The sequence below is a fragment of the Scardinius erythrophthalmus genome (assembly GCF_964197995.2).
Source record: "Scardinius erythrophthalmus genome assembly, chromosome: 7".
Lineage (NCBI taxonomy): Eukaryota > Metazoa > Chordata > Actinopteri > Cypriniformes > Leuciscidae > Scardinius > Scardinius erythrophthalmus.
In genome coordinates this window covers 28,726,336-28,748,317 of record NC_138227.1, presented here as the reverse complement: position 1 = coordinate 28,748,317, position 21,982 = coordinate 28,726,336, and the positions used below count along the sequence as shown (strand labels likewise).

General features: G+C 35.9%; 1 protein-coding gene across 2 annotated transcripts; it reads left to right on the top strand.

Moving 5' to 3' along the window:
- Positions 1 to 1,214: 1,214 nt before the first annotated feature.
- Positions 1,215 to 21,396, top strand: LOC308693694 (B-cell receptor CD22). Of its 2 annotated transcripts, none has more exons than XM_081370780.1 (18): positions 1,215 to 1,447; positions 11,482 to 11,514; positions 11,987 to 12,034; positions 12,138 to 12,542; positions 13,449 to 13,769; positions 13,848 to 14,105; positions 14,214 to 14,480; positions 14,764 to 15,027; positions 15,118 to 15,396; positions 15,564 to 15,827; positions 16,801 to 17,052; positions 18,848 to 18,932; positions 19,108 to 19,216; positions 19,359 to 19,489; positions 19,802 to 19,859; positions 19,969 to 20,078; positions 20,245 to 20,299; positions 20,459 to 21,396. In XM_081370780.1, the coding sequence occupies exons 3-18, from the start codon at positions 11,998 to 12,000 to the stop codon at positions 20,717 to 20,719; spliced, it is 3,156 nt and encodes a 1,051-aa protein (XP_081226906.1). In that variant the 5' UTR covers positions 1,215 to 1,447; positions 11,482 to 11,514; positions 11,987 to 11,997; the 3' UTR covers positions 20,720 to 21,396. The 2 variants fall into 2 exon arrangements, with proteins under 2 accessions (XP_081226906.1, XP_081226907.1); XM_081370781.1 differs by having other exon boundaries at positions 19,108 to 19,198; positions 20,459 to 21,394.
- The last annotated feature ends 586 nt before the right edge of the window (positions 21,397 to 21,982 follow it).

The following is a 21,982-nucleotide window of genomic DNA, read 5'->3' as shown; positions in this document are numbered from 1 at the left end:
ATGAACGTCCTCGTTGTGCAAAACATTTTATTGTCGCCGGCAGGACGCAGGACAAATGTGTGTGTGTGTGTGTGTGTGTGTGCTGTGTACGTGTACGTGTACGTGCGCGCATTTGAATCAGCTGGAAGAAACGTGGTGGGCAGGACTGACAGATCTGCACATAAATATTCTTCTTCAGTTGTTTAGGCTACGCGGGAACCACCGGAACTTCCTGTAAATGGTCTGAAAGTCCGAACCAAACAGAAAATGCTTTCACACTAGAAACAAACCAAACTTTTGCTCAGTTTGATCCGGACCGAGACTACCTCTTTTCGTCGGACCAAATTTCGTCTGTTTGGTCCGGACCGTGGTCCGGGGGAGCTTTCACACCTGTAATTTTGATTCGGACCAAACTGAAAATCCGAAAGTCCGGACCAAACAAGGTAGGTGTGAAAGGGCCCTATAAGGGCGTTTTCACATCTGAAAGTCCGAACCAAAGTTCATGTTTTGATAAATTTTATACATTCGGTAAGTTTTGGTTTGGTTTCACATTGCAATTATGCGAGCGCACTAAAGAACTTTACATGACATACTTGTGTCCTGTCGTCATCATCTATGTGGGCTGAATCTTGACATTGATTGGTTTGTAAACAGACGTGCGTCTGACGTCAGCGTGTTGTCAATCGGCGGGTAACTTTGACAAGAATGAATGAACAGATGCATATCGTTGCCACTATACTGTAATTATAACGGCATTACTCCCTGCAGCACCAACTTTACTCGAGGCAAGTTCAAATTCGCCAAATGAACGCCCTCGTTGTGCAAACATTTTATCGTCACCAGCAGGAAAGGAGGAAAAGACTGCAAGCAATCCTGCGAGAACCATCGGAACTTCCTGTAAATGGTCTGAAAGTCCGAACCATACAGAAAATGCTTTCACACTAGAAATGAACCAAAACTTTGTTCACTTTGATCCGGACCGAGACTACTATTGGCCTCCATAGAATTCCAAAGCGGAAGATTAATAATAAAGAATGGCAACGATTTCAATAGGTGCCTATGCACTTTCAGTGCTTGGCCCCTAATTAAGGTCAGCACCAATGATTCTTTTGTCAGTTCTTATCCAAAACAGTTTGCATTCTGTGAGGAAATCATTGTTTTTGCAACCTCCCAGATAATCTCTTACCCAGTGAAGCACAAACAAAATAATAATGGCCCTCAGGCAACAGGACACTGGCTTTCCTAATCTTCGAGCTACATCCTCTGCATCAATCATTTTTTCCACAAGTTCAGACACCACTCCTTAGCATATTTCCGTCACTTTGACCTTAAAATTTTTATTTTCTGTGTCTGGAACATTTAGTCACTACCTTAATTTGTAGTGCTGCTCTTCAGCGATTCTGCTTTCCGAACGAGTAATAGCACCTGCCTGTTCGGCAACTTTGGCTGTTAATTCGCCTTCGCCTCTGTAAGTCTACAATTCTTCATTGACATAAATGTGATGATTTCAGCTCTTCAGCGTTGTTTGAATTTGTTTTTGATCATTTCTTCAAGGGAGTCTATTCTCTCGTTTAGGACTGTGATTTTGTTCTTTTGATGCTTATGTAATGAGAGATAACCTTTTGAATTTATTTTTTTTTTTGACGATGGAATACTCATCAGTGTTGTGGAGGGGACACGTGGAAATTACCCGCTGAAATCCATTTCTCTTACTAGTTGTTCTTTACCACTTACCTTGGTTTATTAAATTCTAGAGGATATGAGTGGTCCTTTAGTTTGTTTTTCAGTTGTACCACTCATCTTAGCATTGTTAGCATCCATTGCCAGTGACTAAAGTTTTTTTATTTCCTCGTTTAAGCTTATCAAGTCAAAAATTAACTTAAAGAATAGAAAAATGCTTGAGTATTTCAACAATATAAGCACTTCAGGCTAAACAAATTAGACAATCCATTAAAAGGTACACTATTTAACTTTTGGCCCTCTAATGATTAAAAAATAAAATGCATGCATTTTGCAGAACAGCATTGTCTTGGTTGTGTTTCGGCTTTGCGTGTCTGAATGAATTTGGTTTGCAGCACCGGTGTATACAAAAAAGATGTCATCTGAGTATGTAAGTGCCATATGCTGTTGTTTTGACTAATGGGAAAACTGATTTTTTTAATTGAATGACGTTACAACAGTTGTCAACAACGATTGCTAGTCTAATACGGTCAAACGCTGTTATTTTTTATAACTGATATTCTGGCCAAACTGACCATGGTAGTAGGCGTTATTCATTTATAGACTGTCATTGTTATCAACCAGTGGTCAACATCATTTCAAGACTCGCATGCATTTGGCAAGCCTATATCACTAAAGGATTTATTTATATAAATCAAACCTGTTCCAAATTGAACCCTAAGCCCTCTCAATCTTCCTCCGAGTCCACATTTTTGTGACGTATAATAATAATAACTAGATGTACCGCATGGCGGTACAAAATATGACCACCGCTCAGGCCTGCACTGGCTTTCTACAAAAATAAATGACGTGGAGCAATTTGGCTGTATTGCGTGTTTATGTATATACCTAAAAAAAGTAGTATGTGCATGTCTGTCTGTGTGTGTGTGTGTATGTGTGTGTGTTTGTGTATGTGTGTGTCTGTGTGTGTGTGTGTCTGTGCGTGTATGTATGCGTGCGTACATGTGTGTGCGCGTGTGTGTTTGTGTGTGTGTGTCTGTGCATGTGGATTTGTATGTGTGTGTGTCTGTGCGTGTGGATGTCAGTGTGTGTGCATGCTTGCGTTTGTTTGTATTCCTGCATGTGTGTGTGTGTGTTGGGTTGCCAACTTCAGAAAAGGAAAATGCGGGACAATCGTGGTTATTTATAGGAAAATGAGGGACACTCAAAATATTTGTACTGTATCACACAGTGTACGTCATTTCAGTGTCTGCAGTTAAGTTTGTGTTTAAAAGGTTATCAGACATAAACACATTTGTATTGCTTAACCTATTTATGTATTTAATTCTAAAAATAATTTTAATGTCATACATGAAAAAAGTCACATTACAAACAAACCATAGTTCAAAATAACAGCATTTATCTAAAATAGAAAGCTTTTTTAACATTATACACTAGGCTTACAGTTCAAAAGTTGGGGGTTAGTAAGATTATTTTTTTGGAAAAAAAAAATAAAGAAAGTAATTGCCTACTTTTATTCAGCAAGGATGCATTACATTAATCAAAAGTGACAGTTAAGATAATGTTACAAAAGCTTTCTATGTACTTTCTAAAAGCTTTAAAACATTAATAATAATCAGAAATGTTTTTTGAGCATATTATTCCCTCAGGTAGATTACATGTTTTCTTGCGTGGCTGGATGTTAGACTCATGAACAATAATCACGTTGTTTGCATTCGCCAAAATTGATTAGCCGAAATCAAAACGTGGACAGTGAAAGGAAATTACCGTTAGCGCGAGACGAGTCCGGCTTGAAGCGGAAGCGATCAGACGGCAGAGGATGTTCGCAAATCAAACAATGATTTGTCTCAAAACAGTGATTAAAAAAAGCTGTGATTGGATGATGACAGGTGTCGGTGATCATTCTCAAGTGTCGTGGTCAGCACTGCTGCTGTTGCTGTTGTATCAGTCAGTGGTTTATCAGCTTGTCAAAAAACGGGACACGGGAGGTCACGCACGGGACAAATAAATTAGGCCCAAAATACGGGACGTCCCGCCTAATAGACCCCTTTTGCGCCTACGTCACGGCGCTAGCTGGAGGCAAAACAAACGGAAAACTGGAGGCGGTTAATACAAACCAGCACAGATTCGGCTACATAATAAGGAGCTTAAATTATAATTTTTATTATTAAAAGTCATCTTGTTGTGTTCTTGGGTGCAAGAATCAATGAAAAATGAGTATGCTGTATCTGGAATTTTTATTTCTAGAAAATATTCATATCATTAAAATTGCACCGTAGTGTCACTCTTTACATTGTCGTCTTGGCGCTGGCTAGGCAGAACTGCGGATTGAACCACACAAGTCTTTACATGACCATTCAGCACATAGTTATATTATTATAGGCATCTAAATATATTTATATGTCCTCAGTTTCTCTTTACCCTCAGTTTCTCTATCGGGTAGGTGTAGAAGTCAGGCCACTCAACCGGAGGTAGCGTTAACATTAATCCTGTCAGTTCGTCCATTGACTGAGCGTGTACGGTCATCTGGTTCCGTCCGTTAAAATTAACTTTTGCAAATAACAATCGGCATCCTGGACAGTGAGTGACCTTGCACATTAAGACAAAATCGGATTTTCTCCAGTCATTGTTAAAAAACTCAATTCAGTAGATGACAAAAAAAAAGAAAAAAAAAAAAAACTTTGACAATCCCTATATGACCGCTTTTGCTAGCTACGCTAGCGGCGGTCTTAATAGTAAAAAGAAGAGGAAACATTTATTTGTATAGCACTTTTCATATGTGCAATGCAACTCAAATTGTTTTACAAGCATAAAAACAAATAATGGGAAAACAAATTCACAATGTCAATGTTAAAATATATTCGAAAACTATAAAAGGTTCACAATGTAAAATAAAGGAATTGGCAATATAGTTTCACCTCAATATCAATATAAAATAGTATAGATAAAAGAAAAAAACTCAGAGAATCAGAAGGTAAAATAAAAACATAAAACAGACTTGTACACAATTTCACACCATATTTTTATACTGATAAGCAACTTTAAAAAGATTTGTATAAACTAAAAATATGAATGCTAGTAGAAGAAAGAAGTAAAAGAAGTACCACCAGATCGTTTATGATTTACTGTTTAACCCTCAGACGGTCCTCGGTCATTTCTGACCGAAACATTTTCTGTTTTGAATTTCTAAAAATCACAGCTTCATCGGAATGTTATGAAACTTGGTGACTTTTATTAGCCTGACTACGTCAGACTTCGTACTTCCGCTCAATTTCAGTTCACTTCTGTAATAGCAACCGTTTTCCCTGTTTTCCTCCGGCCTCAAAACAGCCGGCCAATCAACGAACAGAGGACGGGCTGAGAGCCGTGACGTAGACGCTGATTGTACCGTGGATGCGTAGATTTACTTAACATAATCTGCAAAAGTCGTTCACAGCCATGTTCACTCTGGTATTACGGCCGATGGTTTTGTTTTCGCATCATACGTGTGATTACAGTGGAAGTTAGATGCGGCTGAGCCTGCATAACACACGCCATAACCAAACGTTATGTGATTGGCTTACGGGTAACCAATTATTTTAAACTTCAGACATGCGCCCCTCCCCCCACCCCCCTGCAAAAAAGACACACCCACCCACACACACACACACACACACACACATACAAACACACTTTTATACACATACACACCAATAATTTTGATTACAAAAAATCTGTTTTGAATTTTTTTAAATAACAGCTTCATCGGAATATTACGAAACTTGGTGACTTTTATGGCATTAGGTATGTGAACACACAAAAAAATTGAGGTCATGATCCGAGCATGCTAAGTAGTTGTAAAAAAAATAGTCACACTTGTGGTCTTGGGTCAAAAATGACCCCCATAGAAAATGAATGGGAAAAAAAAAATATATATATATATATATACGTATATATATATATATATATATTACATAAAGTGTTATAATTGAATGAATTGCATTTTTTGTTACAAATTCTGTAAAAAAAAAAAAAGTAAATGTGTCCATAAACAGCTGGGGAATTCACATGCCTCTCCATAGAGAGCTGTACATGCTATCTAGTGGTTACACAATGGTTCTACGCTTTCTCACCAGATGGTGCTAATCTGCTTAAAACATTTTTTTTTTGAAGGCCTAGACTCTATATTAAACTAAAATACTGCATTAAAAAGTTTTTTTTTGCCATTATAAATAATAAAATGTTTTATATATATATATATATATATATATATAAAACATTTTATTATTTATAATGGCAAAAATAGACCATAAATATTGCATAAATATTAATAAATTCAATAAAATTCTCTCAAAATACAAAATTAAAAAGAATAAATATTATAGAACAAAAATAAATTGCATTGGTTTTACTAGGATGGAGGAAGTTTCATTTTTAGGTGTCCGGTCACTTCTGACCGGGAAGGTCCAGGGTGTGACTCCGAAAGGAAGACCTTCTGAGGGATAATGTGTCAGAAGATTAGCGCTAGAGGATTTTAATCTACAATTTGGAATGTATCTCGGAAGACAGTCTGAAATGTATAAAGGTGCCAGATTATGCAGTGTTTTATAAACAAATAAAATAACCTTATAAGAAAATCCTTTGAACTGGCAACCAATGTAATTCCATTAAAACTGATGTAATATGTTCTCTCCTTTTTAATTTCATTAGTATTCTGGCTGCTGCATTTTGTATCTATCGTATTCAGCCAGTGTATATAGCATTACAATAATCAATATGAGAGAAGATAAAAACATGAATGAGTTTCTTAGCAAAATCCATCCACTTTACATTGCTTGACAGACAGTCAGACAACCTCTCTAATACAACAGTGTATCACACAATTGTATCATCAGCATGTAAATGATCATTTATATTCATGATTCATGTCATATTACTGAATTATGCTGCCGAAAGGGAGCTTGTATAATGAAAATAAAACGGGCCCAAGAATTGATCCTTCTGGAACACCATGTAATATTAACAGTCACCTATATAAACTAAAAAGTTCCTTTCTGTAATGTACGTTTTGAAATAATTGAAAACATTACCAGAGAGACCTTCAGTCTGTTCAGCAGAATACAATGACCAACCATGTCGAATGCTGCACTTAGATCCAAGAGGATTAAACCGATGCATTACCTTTATCTGTATTTAATCTCAGATCATTTACTACCGTATTATGACCTTGTCTGAAACCTGACTGATATTTCTATAAATTGATTTAGCAGTTGCAATGCAACTTTCTAAAATCCTACTCAAAAATTATATGTTAGAAATTAGTCTAGTTATTGAGGCATTAGGAAAAATACCTGTCTCCATGGGGAACAATTAACTATCAAATGCATAGTCTATCAAACAGTGCAAAACCTCTTTAAAAAATACTGTTGGTATAGGGTCAATATAGCTGGAAGATGAATTTAGCTGAGAGATCATTTGAAGAAGATTCTCCTTATTTACTGTCCTGAACATTTCCATTTTATGTGGATAACTTCCCAATTCATCCATGGAAAAATGATCAGTATGATCAATAACAGATCTAATCTGTATTATTTTGTTATTAAGAAGCATAGCAAAATCTCCACACATAGTTAAAGAGGGCTGATCTATCCAATTATATGGCTTGTTATTTAAAAGACTTAAAAAAAAAGAAATTAAATTTTTTTTTTTTATTATGCCGCTTTGACTGCCAGGTAGAAGTCAGTTTTGTGTGGTACTTTTCTCTGTTTACAGACATGACAAGAAATGCATGGATTAATTACAAATGAATGCAATTTCCCTCAACTATAAACACTTATACACTATATTGCCAAAAGTATTGGGACACCCCTCCAAATCATTGAATTGAGGTGTTCCTATCACTTCCATGGCCACAGTTGTATAAAATCAAGCACCTATGCATGCAGATGCTTCTACAAACATTTGTGAAAGAATGGATCTCTCTCAGAAGCTCTGAGAATTCAAGCGTGGTACCGTGATAGGTTGCCACCTGTGGAATAAGTCCATTCATGAAATTTCGTCACTACTAAATATTCCACAGTCAACTGTTAGTGGTATAATAACAAAGTGTAAGCAATTGCGAACAACAGCAACTCAGCCATGAAGTGGTAGGCCACTTAAAATCACAGAGCGGGGTCAGCGCATGTTGAGGCTCACAGTGTGCAGAAGTCGCCAAATTTTCTGCAGAGTCAATAGCTACAGACCTCCAAACTTTGTGTGGCCTTCAGATTAACTCAAAAACAGTGCATAGAGAGCTTCATGGAATGGGTTTCCATGGCCGAGCAGCTGCATCCAAGCCTTACATCACCAAGTGCAATGCAAAGGGTCGGGTGCAATGGTGTAAAGCATGCCGCCACTGGACTCTAGAGCAGTGGAGACGTGTTCTCTGGAGTTTTCTGTGGGGTTGTTTTCCAGGGGTTGGGCTTGGCTCCTTAGTTCCAGAGAAAGGAACTCTTAATGCTTCAGCACACCAAGATATTTTGGACAACTTCATGCTCCCAGCATTTTGGGAACAGTTTGGGAATTTCCCCTTCCTGTTCCAACATGACTGCGCACCAGTCAAGATGTATTCTTCGGCGTTTGCTGGCAGGCGTGCGTGTTTATAACAGACTCGCTTGCAGCAATATTTATATTTCCTGTTCGCCGATCAGGGAACTGAGAAATGTGAGAGAAAAGAGGCCAGTCCGGCCGAGGCGGGACTAAAAAACACTCTTTTCTCCTTTCGCCGGTGAGTGACGCGCGCAGGGGCAGGGTAGCTTTCTTGTAACGTAAAGAAAAACTAACCCCGACCGTCCGCTTCCAGGAGGAGCAGCCTCGGAGAAGGATGCCAGGTGAGTCCTCAGAGTCACCATAGGCAATTGAGATCTAATCCGCAGTCATCCCAACATGACTGCGCACCAGTGCACAGGTCCATAAAGACATGGATGAGCGAGTTTGGTGTGGAGGAACTTGACTGGCCTGCACAGTCAACAGGAGTCCTGGGGCCGGTTTCACAAAGCTATTTTAAAACGGTCTATAGTGTTAGACAAGTCTAAAATGTGCTCATAGACTAGTCTAATGCAAGTTAGACTGTTTCACAAAAATAAAGACTGACTTAATTTAGACCAAAAAAATTAGACACCTTACCCCCAGGCTAACTTGGGTCTAAGACTCTAAGGTCTGTTACTTTGGCAACCAGCAGTAACAATCAGTTACATTACAAACAGCCAAAAGAAAAGGGAAAATGGCTCATAATTTAAACATTTCTTCTTGTTACTACATTCTCCGCTAAATTTCCAAAGTAAAATGTCCTTGTAATACTCCAACAAACACATATTTTCCGCTGGGGTAAACTGCACTGAGCGGTTGAATGTGCTTACTCCATCCGCCATGTTTTTTGTTTTGAAAAGTGTCTTATTTTACCCAGAATGCATTGCAGTGTAGTCCTACTTAAGATAGTCAGAGTCTTAAAGGAGAACTCCGGTCAATTTTAACATTGAGCTAATTTTTTTGTCAATTTGGAGTGCTGTCAATACAGAGAACAACGACAAAAATCGGTGTTGCCTACACCGTGTTATCCTCTTTTTAAAATTTGCACCCTGTTGACTTCAATGGGGCAATATTTAAACCTGCTTTTAGCCTCTTAACATCCTTGATGTGTCATTACAAGTGCACAGGTCATGTGAGTGATTCCGAGTGAACACGAGTGAATCTGACTGCAGTAGATGTGAAAGAAATGGATAAAAATGATGTTATTTAAGCCAGCGCAAATACCTGTGTTTACATCCTGTTTTCGGTTGAAGTCCAAAGTAGTCGATTGCCGAGTTCAGGCGCATAGGTTTAGTTACCTATGATCATGCGCGTGAACTCGACAATCGATTACTTTGCACTTGTAATGACACATCAAGGATGTTAAGAGGCTAAACGCAGGTTTAAATATTGCCCCATTGAAGTCAACAGGGTGCAAATTTTAAAAAGAGGATAACACGGTGTAGGCAACACCGATTTTTGTCGTTGTTCTCTGTATTGACAGCACTCCAAATTGACAAAAAAAGAGCTCAATGTTAAAATTGACTGGAGTTCTCCTTTAAGTGCTTTGTGCAAAGGTCTGATTTAGATAGCTATCTGAAGTCTGACTATCTACTATATCTAAGCCATAGTCAAAGTCTATCTTTGTTAAACAGGCCCCTGACCTCAACCCAATAGATCATCTTTGGGATAAATTATATCTGCAAATGGTGGGCCAACTCCATATTAAACCCTACTAATTAAGAATGGGTGTCATTAAAGTTCATGTGCATGTAAAGGTATACATCCCAAAAAGCCAATATATTGTATCAGGGTAACACAGTTTGGAAGATGGATTTATGATGTACTCACTCATTATTAAAATTTGGTTAATTTTGAACAAAACAAGTTACATAGTGTACCTTTAACTAAGCATTCTAAAGGAGTAAAGTCCAAAGAAATCGGCATCATATACGTCTACGGCGCCATATTCCCCAGACTCTCACTTTTGCAGCTTGGTGAGTGTTAAGTAACCTAGATTTGAGTTTTCATATTTTATTAGCTCACCAAGTGAAAAATGTTCATGAGGAAAAACCGACTTCAGACTTCAACTGATGAGCCTGTGTTATCCGGGGTATAACACAGCACTATGACACTTACATATTTATCATGTTAGTTAAAAAAAAAAAATTATGTTAGTTCACACTGCATTAACTAATACAAAATTAGCCTTTTAACAATGTACTAGTAAATGTTGGAATTAACTAAATTTAATAAATTATGTAGAAATGTTTAATTAATTCATGTTAAATAACGTAGTTCATTAATGTTAACAAATGAAACCTCATTTTAAAGTGTAAGCACATTTTCTTTGTACCAGTTTTCAATGGGATAAAGTGCATTCTTTAATGTCTACTTGGCAGTAGCTATGTTTCCATCCAAAGCTGCTAATTTAACTTGCGTGCAAAATTGGAATATCGCATAAAACATTTGTTAATAAAGCAGCATTTCCACCCCATGTGCTCAAGAGAACAAAATTGTTTCTTCCTGGGAAATCGAGGCAACACATCTGTAATAAAAAAATACTTTGTATATCATAAATGACTTGTGTCTGAGTGTGCAGATGAAACACAATAAATGCTGTCACTTTTTTTATTTGGATGCTTGGTATTTGGGAACACAATCAAGTGAGACTCTTCTGGGAGGTCATTATACCACATCATTTTAATGACAGGCTTTGGCTGAGACATTTCAGAATGATCAAAGCAACATTTGAGATGCTGTGCAATGAAATTGGCCCGCTGGTTAGTCCAGTTATCCAATCACATCCTCTGTTGAGGGAAAGTTACGTGAGTTTTTTGTTGTGCGTCAAGGGATTTATTTAGTAAATGTGTTTCCATAGTTTATGCACGTTTATGCGCATGCGCATCGGATAAAAATTGTTTCGCTCAATTAGAAAATTTCTCTTGATGTTTCCGTCCAGTGTTTTTTTTTTTGGTTTTATTTTTTTTATCTGAAAATGTGCATAGCAATAGGTGGATGAAAACATAGTTACTGCACTTTTAGTCTGCTAATCTAGCAGCACATTATATACGTACATTACAGAGGTTTTATTTTCTGAATAGTTTCGACACAGAACTAACCACTGCCACAGGAAGTGAACTTCACGCTCAGATGACAGAATTAACATATCTCTTTATCTCTACCAAGAATATGCTTTTTCTTTTATGTCTGAATGTTTATGTATGCAAATATAACAAGTTAGAAGTACACATGGTTGAAGTTCTCCTTTTGTTTCTCGGTTTGAACGTCGTTAAGCTGCCCATTGAGAACAACTTATTCAATTTGAAGGTAAGAGAATTTTCATTGGCTTTTGTTATTTTTTTTTATCGTAGTAAAACACATTTAGTTGTCAAATTACACAATCTGTTAAACTAAAAAGCTCATGCAAGACAAGCACTGTGCTTCTTCAAACAAAACCTTTTGGCATGTGATTGTGTAATTTGAGTGTGAACATGTTTGATGTCTTCAAGTTTTAGATTTACTGTGTACTGTGTAAGGAATAGTATTTGTCAATTATTACAGCAATAAATTATTTAACTTGGAGTAGTAGGTCCGATTTATTTGTTATTGTAAATGCAGGGTGAATAAAGGAATTAAGGTGTGAAAAAGAAAGGAGAAACCGTCTGACTCATTCACAGCTGTGACCACCAAAACATACATATTCACCCACACACAACGACAAGCAGCAAATGTGCTGTCAGAGTTTGTTATGAAGACACTGGTTCTCAACATAATAATATACATTTATTTATTTAATTAGCAGCTGAAGGAATGATGGTTCCTGAAGGGATTCTTCTGCTTCTGTTTGGTGTGTATTGTCTGGATTATATACTGAATATGTTGATTTTTGTAAAACGATTGCCCTAATTTTTTGGTATACATAAGTGTTACTGATGCTGTTTTTCCTACAGTTATTCTTACAAGCTCCTTCGATGGATTTTTGGAAATAAAAGTGCCTGAAGAAACAGAGACAAAAGAGGAAGGGTCAAGTGTGACCATCAAGTGTGATTACTTAAAGAAAGAGAATAATTTGTCACTACTGTGGTTTAAAGATCCAGATTATAATATGGATTCACAAACGTTTAATGGGACTATTGTATACAGTATCAGAACAGAACGTCTACAGTCACCGGTTTACTCCAACAGGGTGAAATACATCACTAATGAATCACCAACATCGAAAATAAACGACTGGATAAAATGTAATTTAAGAATCACCGATCTACAAAAAACAGACAGTGGGAAGTACGGCTTTAGATTCATTGGTTCAGGAGATAATAAGTTCATGAGTAAATATATGAGACTCAACGTTACAGGTGAGCAGTGATTTACTGAATCAGACCAATTTGTTGTTTCCTTAAAGGTTGTTTTCTTGCATAAACAAGGTAATCGTTTACTTATCCTCATGTCTATCCGTATTCCGTGAAACATAAAACAGACGTTTATCAGCAAGTTCATGCTGCTTTTTAGACAATTAAACTGAATGTGACTAAGGGCTCCAAAAATTACAAACAGTAATACAAAACTTAATCCATACGTCCCTGACACTATTGTTAGTCTATGTAGATCCCAGTTAGCAAAGATATGTTTTAAGATTGTTTTGCTAACGTTCCCATTCAGTTTTGAAAATGTTATTTCTGCATGCTCTCTAAATGTTCCTAATGTCCAGATTTTTCAATGTTTAAAATTTTTTTTTTTCTTGACTATGCAAAAGTTAAGGCAACATTTTTTTTTTTTATCATTTTACATACATTACGGGAACAGGACTTAATGCAACTTTCAATGAGCGTTCAGTTAATGTTAATGGAAGAACGTTTGTTCTTAACTTTGAAATGTTAAATGTTAACCAAAGTTCGGAGAATGTTCCGTTAGCTGATGCCAAACACTGTACAGTACAAAGCCAGTACAGCAAAGTACAGTACATGTGAATAATCCATTTTTTTTAATCTACATAAGAGAAGATTATCAGTGATTCAGTACACAAACCAACTGTATGACTAGAAGAATATTGTGCCTGAGTCTTTGATTTTTGTCATCTTTGGAGCTCTTTATTTGTTCTACTGAGAGAAATAAAAAAACAGGTTTTGAAAAACATGATGGTAAACAAATTATTATTATTATTATTTTTGGTGAACTAACCCTTTTATAATATAGATTTCTTTGTTGGAGAAAATGTAAAGGTTCTAATCACTTGTTTTCACTCCATATTCTACTTATTTCAGACAACCCTTGTAAGGTAAAGGTCGAACCATCAGAGCTAAAGCATTCACTCAATGAGTCTGAAGAATTGACTGTTAACTGTTCCACGATTGGTTCCTGCTTGAAATATCCGGAGTGGCTTGTCGAAACATCAGGTCAAAAGGAAGAATGGCTGTCCTCCTCATTAACTGATGTACTAATAGAGAAGGAAGAAGAAGAGGGCAGAAGTGTCACCAAACTAAAACTCAATGTGACATGGAAGGATGATGAAAGAATTCTGTCTTGTCGTCCAGCCCAAGTTCAGGACAGCTTCCAGATTAGAAACATCACTCTGTCTGTGGAATGTGAGTGTCTACATCATGTGTCTGTAAACAAACACTGTAAATTTACTGCCATCCACTTCATCTCTTTTTCTTCTCCAGATGGACCTAAAGAGACAACTGCACAAGTGAGCTCTGAGAATGTGAAGGAGGGAGATTCTGTCACTCTCTCATGCGACAGCAGAGGTCACCCTAATGTCTCCTTCTCATGGTTCAAAAAGGAGAAAGTAGAAGTGTCTCAACAAATGTCTGACTTGAAACTAAATAATGTGAAACCAGAAGACAGTGGAGAATATTATTGTGAAGCTAAAAACAAGCATGGAGCAATGGAATCAAATATCATTAAAATTGATGTGAAATGTGAGTTTTGTGTTTTATGTAAACAGATGAAGAAAAACCAACCCCAATTCATAATCTGCTCAAATCACTTGCAATCTTTTAATCAAAATGCATTTCCTGTGCCTTCAGATGGTCCAAAAGGTGTCACAGTGAAACCTCTGGTCAGAGTTGAAGATCTCAAAGAGGGAGACAAACTGATTCTTAAGTGTTCAGTTAATACAAGTAACCCACTAGTCACTGAGTTTAAATGGCACAATAACAACAATATGCTACAACAAACTAATGATACATTAACCATCAGCAGTGTTACAGTAGGCGATGGAGGATCGTACTATTGCCAGGCTGATAACGGTATAAAAAAAGAGAAGTCAAATGAAATCCCAGTATCTGTAAAGTGTAAGTATTGCCATTTTCATTTTACTACAAACATGCTTAAATAATATGTTAAATATTCGAAACCCACATTAGTGTTACCTAATGAAGCTGTGATTGTTGTAGTATTTCAACATTTGTATTTTTTTTTTTGGCAAAATGAACTAATGTGTTTTTTTAATTACCGAAAGTATGTGAGATGCTGAGTCTCTTCACATAAATGAATTATAATTATATATTTCTACCAAAGCCTGCATGTATTTTACAGCGTGCAATGTTAAGCTTTCTAAAGCATGTTTTTAAACAGATTCACCACGAAACGTCACAATACGAGGCAAACACTCTGTAAAAGTGCACTCCAGACTGACTTTGAAATGCTCAGGTGATGCCAACCCTGAGCCAGAACAGTACACTTGGAAAAAGATACATGGACTGTCTTCTTTCCAGTCTTCAGTTCAAACTGGAGAGTTAAACATTAAAAATGTGACCATTAAGGATGCAGGGCAGTACACATGTAATGTTACCAACGCCATTGGATCAAGTTCAAAAACCTTGAATGTTGATGTGCTTTGTAAGTCTGTTTTGTTCTAAAATCTTCAGTTCAATCTCACACATCACACATCCAAATCATTGTCTTTTCACGTCTCCATAAACTCTGCAGATCCTCCATATAACCTCAGTTTGATTATGAAGAGTGAATTGAAAGAGTTTGAAGTATTTCCAATTATCTGCACGGTTCAAAGCTTTCCTATGTCAAAGCTCACTGTGACAGGACCTCAAGATATCAGAAATATTCAAAGCAATCGAGGGAACATCACTGAATCTGAGAACAAGTTAACTATATACTTGAACGTAACTGAGTCACATGCAGGGACGTACAAGTGCAAAGCAGAGAATACAGAGGGAAAACTAGAAACTGAACAAAAGCTAACTGTGTTGTGTAAGTATAATCAATTAAAATATCTACAAGTATTTTAGATATTTCAAGGACTTGAGGAACATTAGATGCTTTAATTTACTTTGAAGCCACCAAAAAAATCAATAAGACTTTGAGCATTACTTTAACTAACATAATTTGGATTTCATCTTCTAATCACGTGTTTGTAGATGCACCTAAAAATGTGACTGTAAGTTTTAAAGGAGAACAGACGTTTGGGAGTGAGCTGACTCTTACATGTGAGGCTCGTTCTAAACCTGCTGTGTCCTCAGTTGAGTGGATGAAAAAATTAGATGGACAATTAAAGACAGTTGGACATGGACATAAACTACACTTTCGTTCTCTGAATATCTCCGACTCTGGTCAGTTCGTCTGTATTGCGAATAATTACATTGGAAAAACAAGATCCCAATCAGTAGACATCAGGGTGAAGTGTGAGTACTTTTTCCTCGTTATTTGACACACATAAGCTTTTAGAAGCAAAAAATGCCTCTTTGACTTTTCTAAAAGATACAATATTGTCCAGTGTTTTTTGATAATTGCACCTATTTATCTCACAGTTATGATTTTTTTTCCTCACAATTGCGAAATGTAAACTCGTCAGAAGAAAGTCACACTGTTAGAAAAATCTGTAGAAATTACAGTATTACTGCAGCTACTTGCCAGTAACTTACTGTAGATTTAAATTGATGTTATTTACTGGCAACAATTTGTTCAAAATTAAATGAACATTAAACATTAACAAGTCTTTATCTTTACAGAATAAAACTAAAATAACATCCTCATGCAAAGCATTCTGGGAACCAAAATCTGAAGGAAAAAAACAGAAAAAGGTTGATGAAGATTTCTGGTTCCCAGAATGCTTTGCATTAGATTGTTATTTTATAATTTTATTCTTTAAAGACAAAGACTTGTTAATGTTTAATGTTCATTTAACTTTGAACAAACTGTTGCCAGTAAATAAAATAAATGTAAATCTACAGTAAGTTACTGGCAAACAGCTGCAAAACTACAGCAAATTTTTTACAGTGCAGAAATGTGCGAAAAAAGTCAGAATTGTGAGATATAAACTAACAATTGTAAGAAAAAGTCAGAACTGTGAGCAAAAAAAGGCAAAATTGCAAGATGTAAATTCCGATTTCTGAGGAAAAAAAACTTTTCTTATTGCATTTTGCAATTTATATTGACTTTTTTTCCCATAATTGTGAGTTTATATCTCACAATTCTTTTTTTCAAGTAGTTCTGACTGCCAATAGTAGTTTCTGACGCAATTTTGACTTATTAACATGCAATTGCAAGTTTATATCACACAATTTTGAGGAAAAAAGTCAGATATAAATTCACAGTTTTTCATGATAGTTACTTGAATGGATTAATATTACTGTCTGTTTGACTTTTTTTCTACAGATACTCCATACGTAAATATTGTCCATAATAAGACAGCTGAGTGTAATTGTGAGCTTGCAGTCTATCTGACCTGCAGTGCAGATGCGTATCCTCCCGCCACTGACTACAAATGGTACAGTGAGGGGGACAACGCCACCGTCCTGTCAGTCGAGCAGAACTTCACTGTTCTACCTCAGAAACCAGGAACGTATTACTGTAAAGCAGCCAATAGAATCGGAACATCACAATCCCAAAACATGTTGTCTGTCTGCTGTAAGTATGAAATTTTACATTTATAAAACAAATCAGATAATAAAATGCTAATGACTAGAGTAGCAAAATCAAATTAAAGATTCTCTAGAACTTCTTCCGCCAGAGTTTAGACACTTTTCTACAAATGCCGCTTTAGCGTAACTATGGTGAGCAAGAAAGTTATTTACCTGTTCTAAATAAAAGGAAGCTCTGAATCTGTCAAGCGCTCATTACCCTCTTGCGATGAAACCCCCCTTGTCTTGCTTCTGCTTTTTTTTTTTTTTTTTTTTTTTGCAATTTTTTTATACTCTTTTTGTTGATTTTCATATGTAAGCTGGTTTCTGCCATGGAATAATAATAATTAAAAAAGTAATTGCAACTTTTTATCTCACAATTCTGACTTTTTTTCTCAGAATTGCGTGATATAAGGGTGCTCCTATCAGGATTTTTGAGGCTGATCACTGATAACTGGAAGCAGTACTAACCGATACGATCACCGATAACGATCACTGAAATAATACTATTCTTAACAACAATGCATTTTAAGTATTAAAAAAAATAAGAGATGAGCAAGTATTAACAACTCTCTATTTATTTGCAAGCAACATGTGCAACATATTCCATTCCCTCTCTAACAGGTGATTAGGAACAACTAGAGCTCATCGAATATAGCATTCTTGTGAAATAAATAACAAAAATTAAAAACAGAACAGTCTTTATCAACAGAAAGCACTTAAATGTAAAACAATGTCTTCACTGTATACATTAAATATAGATTAATCATGATAAAGAGCAATGAGTGATTTTCTCTTTGTCTTTTCTTGTTTGATTAACATTAATGACACAGATGACAGCAGGCATATTAGGCTGCTGTCACTTTTAGACCGAATGCACGGATCCAATATACTGTTACACATGCAACTTATTTCCCAACTGTTTGTTCACTATTTTGACACATTTCTGTGTTTTTAACAGCCCGTTCTCATCCTAAGGCGTCATATACTGACACTTTTGACATTTCGTCTACATCGAACGCACATGGCACCCTTTAGCGTCAATATGAGACGCAGATAGATATGGGCCAGAAGGCGCCTCCTAGCGGTCTAACCCTAACCCTACACCAGACCTAAACCTACCCATAACCGAACAAAGCTCTGTGCGTCTCATATTGACGCTAAAGGATGCCATGTGCGTTCGATGTAGACGAAATGTCAAAAGCGTCAGTATATGACGCCCTAGGATGAGAATGTGTTGGTTTTTAACCATTTAGAACCTGAAGCTCAAAGTTCACATTCCTTCTCCGTGATCCACTCAGTTTTTGATATATATATATATATATATATATATATATATATATATATATATATATATATATATATATATATATATATATACATTTTTTATTTATTTTTTTGCCCCAAAATTTGCATGTTCCAAGGCTCTCAGCTTCTGCTTCCCATAATAACTGTGAACGCCCAAAATTATTGTCTGGCAGAAATGCCTCACACGCCTTCTGATTGGCTAAGCATTAATCTGACCTGCATGGACACTTTTTATTTTACTGTGTAGGCTAAAGATAGGGTTGTCACAGAGATTGTTGTGATATCTGAAGACAGTTATTTTAATGATATCCTTCAGGGAGTAGGATCATTTTCTCCAAATCCTAAATGCCTGATTAAAGCGAAATGCAGCAATATTTTGGACTACTTTAAAACTTTAACCGGGTTAGGTTTTGAATTTGAGGTCAGATCATGGTCAGTGTTGAGTTTTGAAAATGATGTGATCATGACATCTCCCCAAACCTCTCTTATTTTAGGTAACTCTCTTAAGGTGCTCTGGCAGATAATCTTACCAATCATTCTGTTGATTCTCATTGCTGTGGCCATCTTTCTGATACGCAGGTACCTATTTATTTATTCTTCTTTTTTAATTACTTAAGTGATAAGCTTACACTATTTATTAGTCTGTCTTCATATTAGTGGTCCTTTTAGATGTTGATTTTGGTTTGAGAGTTATTTAGGTCTATTTCTTTCTTCCAGTCATCATCTTCCAATAATAGTGCTCATTATTTTGCAGGACTATCATCAAGGCAAGATTAGATCCGCAAAGTGGAGCAGATAATCCATTGTGTTTTTTCCCAGTATTCCTGTCACGCTCTTCTACAGTGGCAAACTTACTTTTATTGGTTATTTAACTTAAATTTGTTTCAGTAACTGGGTTACTTACTTGAGCTCACTTTATTAATCATTGTTTTAAAAATGAAAAATAGTATCTGTTTGTTTAACAAGAGATAAATTCTGTTCTGTTTGGAATATTTTAAATCTCAGGGATCACGAAATAACACCCGGGAGAATTTGTCAATAGAAGAGATTCCTAAACCAGTTCATGGAAGGGTTGATCAATCACATCCAACACCCAATTCCCAAGATCCTACAGGAACACATGACCTCAATCCAAGGTAACATCTGAAGAACTGATGGAGACATTAAAGGGATAGTTCACCCAAAAATGAAAATTTGCTGTTACTTTACTCACCCTCAGACCATCCAAGATGTAGGTGTCTTATTTTGTCTGACTTGCAATATATGAATCACCAAGGACCACGGTTTCAGCTAAAAATCTTCTTTGCATTTCTATTGAAGAACCTACATCTTGGATGGCCTAAAGATGAGTAAATGAACAGCAAATTTTCATTTTTGGGAGAACTATCTATCCCTTTAATGTGTCCACTTTTTGTCATAAAATGAATTAATCTTTTTTTCCTCTTAAGGCTGAAATCTAATATCCACACGGTGTATTCTGCCATTAAACTGCCACAAATTAAACAGGTTAGAGAGTGTTTTTTTTCTTTTAAATGCAGCAGGATGCAATTGAAACATCAAAATAACAAACAACTGACATGTTCACGCTTAGAAAGATGTATTTTTGTTCTTACAGGGAAAACGTTCCCCAAAACCACAAAAACCTGGAAATACAGATAATGGCTCAGCTACATCTACCTTAAACTACGTCACTCTTGATTTCAAGGGACAAAATGAGCCAAAAAGGTAAATGTAAAATATAAAAATCAGAAGTAATTGCACCCCCACAATTTAAATAACACTTATCTTTAAATTGATAATGAGATGAGCTTAAAAATGTTTTAGATGTTAAAATTTAAAAATGTGACTGAGTGCAATGCTGCTGCTGTTAAATATATGATTGTGTTTTTAGAGCACCTGAAGATTCAGCAGTCTATTCCATGGTGTCAAAAAATAAGCAGCCAAAGGTAAGCCGTAAGAGCATTAACAAAATATTTCTCTTCTATTTCTTGAAATGTACCAAGCGAACAGCTGTTTACAATAAGCATACACCAAACAGCGTGTGAAGCAAATTTTTATAGTGTATATTGAGAGCATTTTGTTTTACTATTTCTTCCTCTTCCTAGAATTCCCAATTAGAAAATCCTGATTATGAGAATGTTTCTTCTGCATGTGCCTCAAGACTTCCATTCACCAATATAGACTGGGAATCTGATACCAGTGAAGAAGATGAAGTGAATTACTCCACTGTGTCTTGTTCTGCCAAACCTGATGTTAAAAAACCCAAACATAACCAGAGGAGCCGTCTTAGCAGTTCAAGCTCTGATGATGAGGACAGAACTGAATATTCAGCCATAAAAACAGAAACAGTGGGAGTTTCCAAATGAAGTATTAAAACCTTAATCTGTATTATAATTACAGTATTAGTTATTTGTTATTATGCTATTTGAAAGTTATAATTAAGACAATTGTATACAAATTATGATTCTCTTAGAGTGGTAAGAATGCCTTCCACTCCTCTTTTTATTTTTTTTCAGTGTGACTTGCCATTGCATTAATATAATATTGAAATATTCCGAATTATGCTTAAAGATACTATTCCTTTGTTTCAATGTGCCATATATTTGTGTGATCAATTCAGTTGTGCTTGCATGGAAAACAGATTCATGAGTTCAATTTCCCCAATAAATAGTGTGGATATTGTTTCACTATATACTGTGAAAAGTAACAATATAGCTATCTACTTTTATTAAACATGTTTGCCACTGAAAAGCACATGCTTAACATTTACCATATTGCTGAACTTTAGCTTTGCTGAGAACAACTGGTTGCATAAAACTGTGTATCCATAAATTACTTGTTTGAATAAAAGAAAAAGTCTCCCAGACTGAATGAATTCAAGAAGGGATGACATCACAGGTTCATTATACGAGAAGCAAATAATTGCAAATAACTGCAGTGTGATGCATTTAACATGAAACTTCATGCATTTGCATTATTGCTTAGTGAAATGTACTATTTTTTGTGATATTTAAATAAATAAATGGTGGTTGAGGAGATTCCCCCTTCTCTGTAAAGCGCTTTGAGTACAGGGAAATGTAATGAATATATATATATAAATTATATATATATATATATATATATATATATATATATATATATATATATATATATATATATATATATATATATATATATATATGTTATAAATATAATATAAAGACAGTAATAATTCAAACTCTGCAGCAAATGCCCCAGGACAACAGGTTTAAAGGAGAACTCCGGTCAATTTTAACATTGAGCTCATTTTTTTGTAAATTTGGAGTGCTGTCAGTACAGAGAACAAAGACAAAAATCGGTGTTGCCTACACCGTGTTATCCTCTTTTTAAAATTTGCACCCTGTTGACTTCAATGGGGCAATATTTAAACCTGCTTTTAGCCTCTTAACATCCTTGATGTGTCATTACACGTTTCCAGCCATGTTAGATGATTCCTTCAGAGTGAACACGGGTGAATCTGACTGCAGTAGATGTGAAAGATATGAATAAAAATAATGTTAATTCAGCCAGCGCACATACCTGTATTTTCTTCCTGTTTTTGGTCGAAGTCCACAGTAATCGATTGTCGAGTTCACGCGCGTGATCATAGG

What these genes read in the sequence shown, in the direction of transcription:
- LOC308693694 (XM_081370780.1), top strand. Translation starts at nt 11,998, where the DNA reads ATGATGGTTCCTGAAGGGATTCTTCTGCTTCTGTTTG. An exon ending in GATTCTTCTGCTTCTGTTTG is followed by an intron (nt 12,035 to 12,137) that starts GTGTGTATTGTC and finishes TTTTTCCTACAG; the next exon opens with TTATTCTTACAAGCTCCTTC. An exon ending in CATTAAAATTGATGTGAAAT is followed by an intron (nt 14,106 to 14,213) that starts GTGAGTTTTGTG and finishes CTGTGCCTTCAG; the next exon opens with ATGGTCCAAAAGGTGTCACA.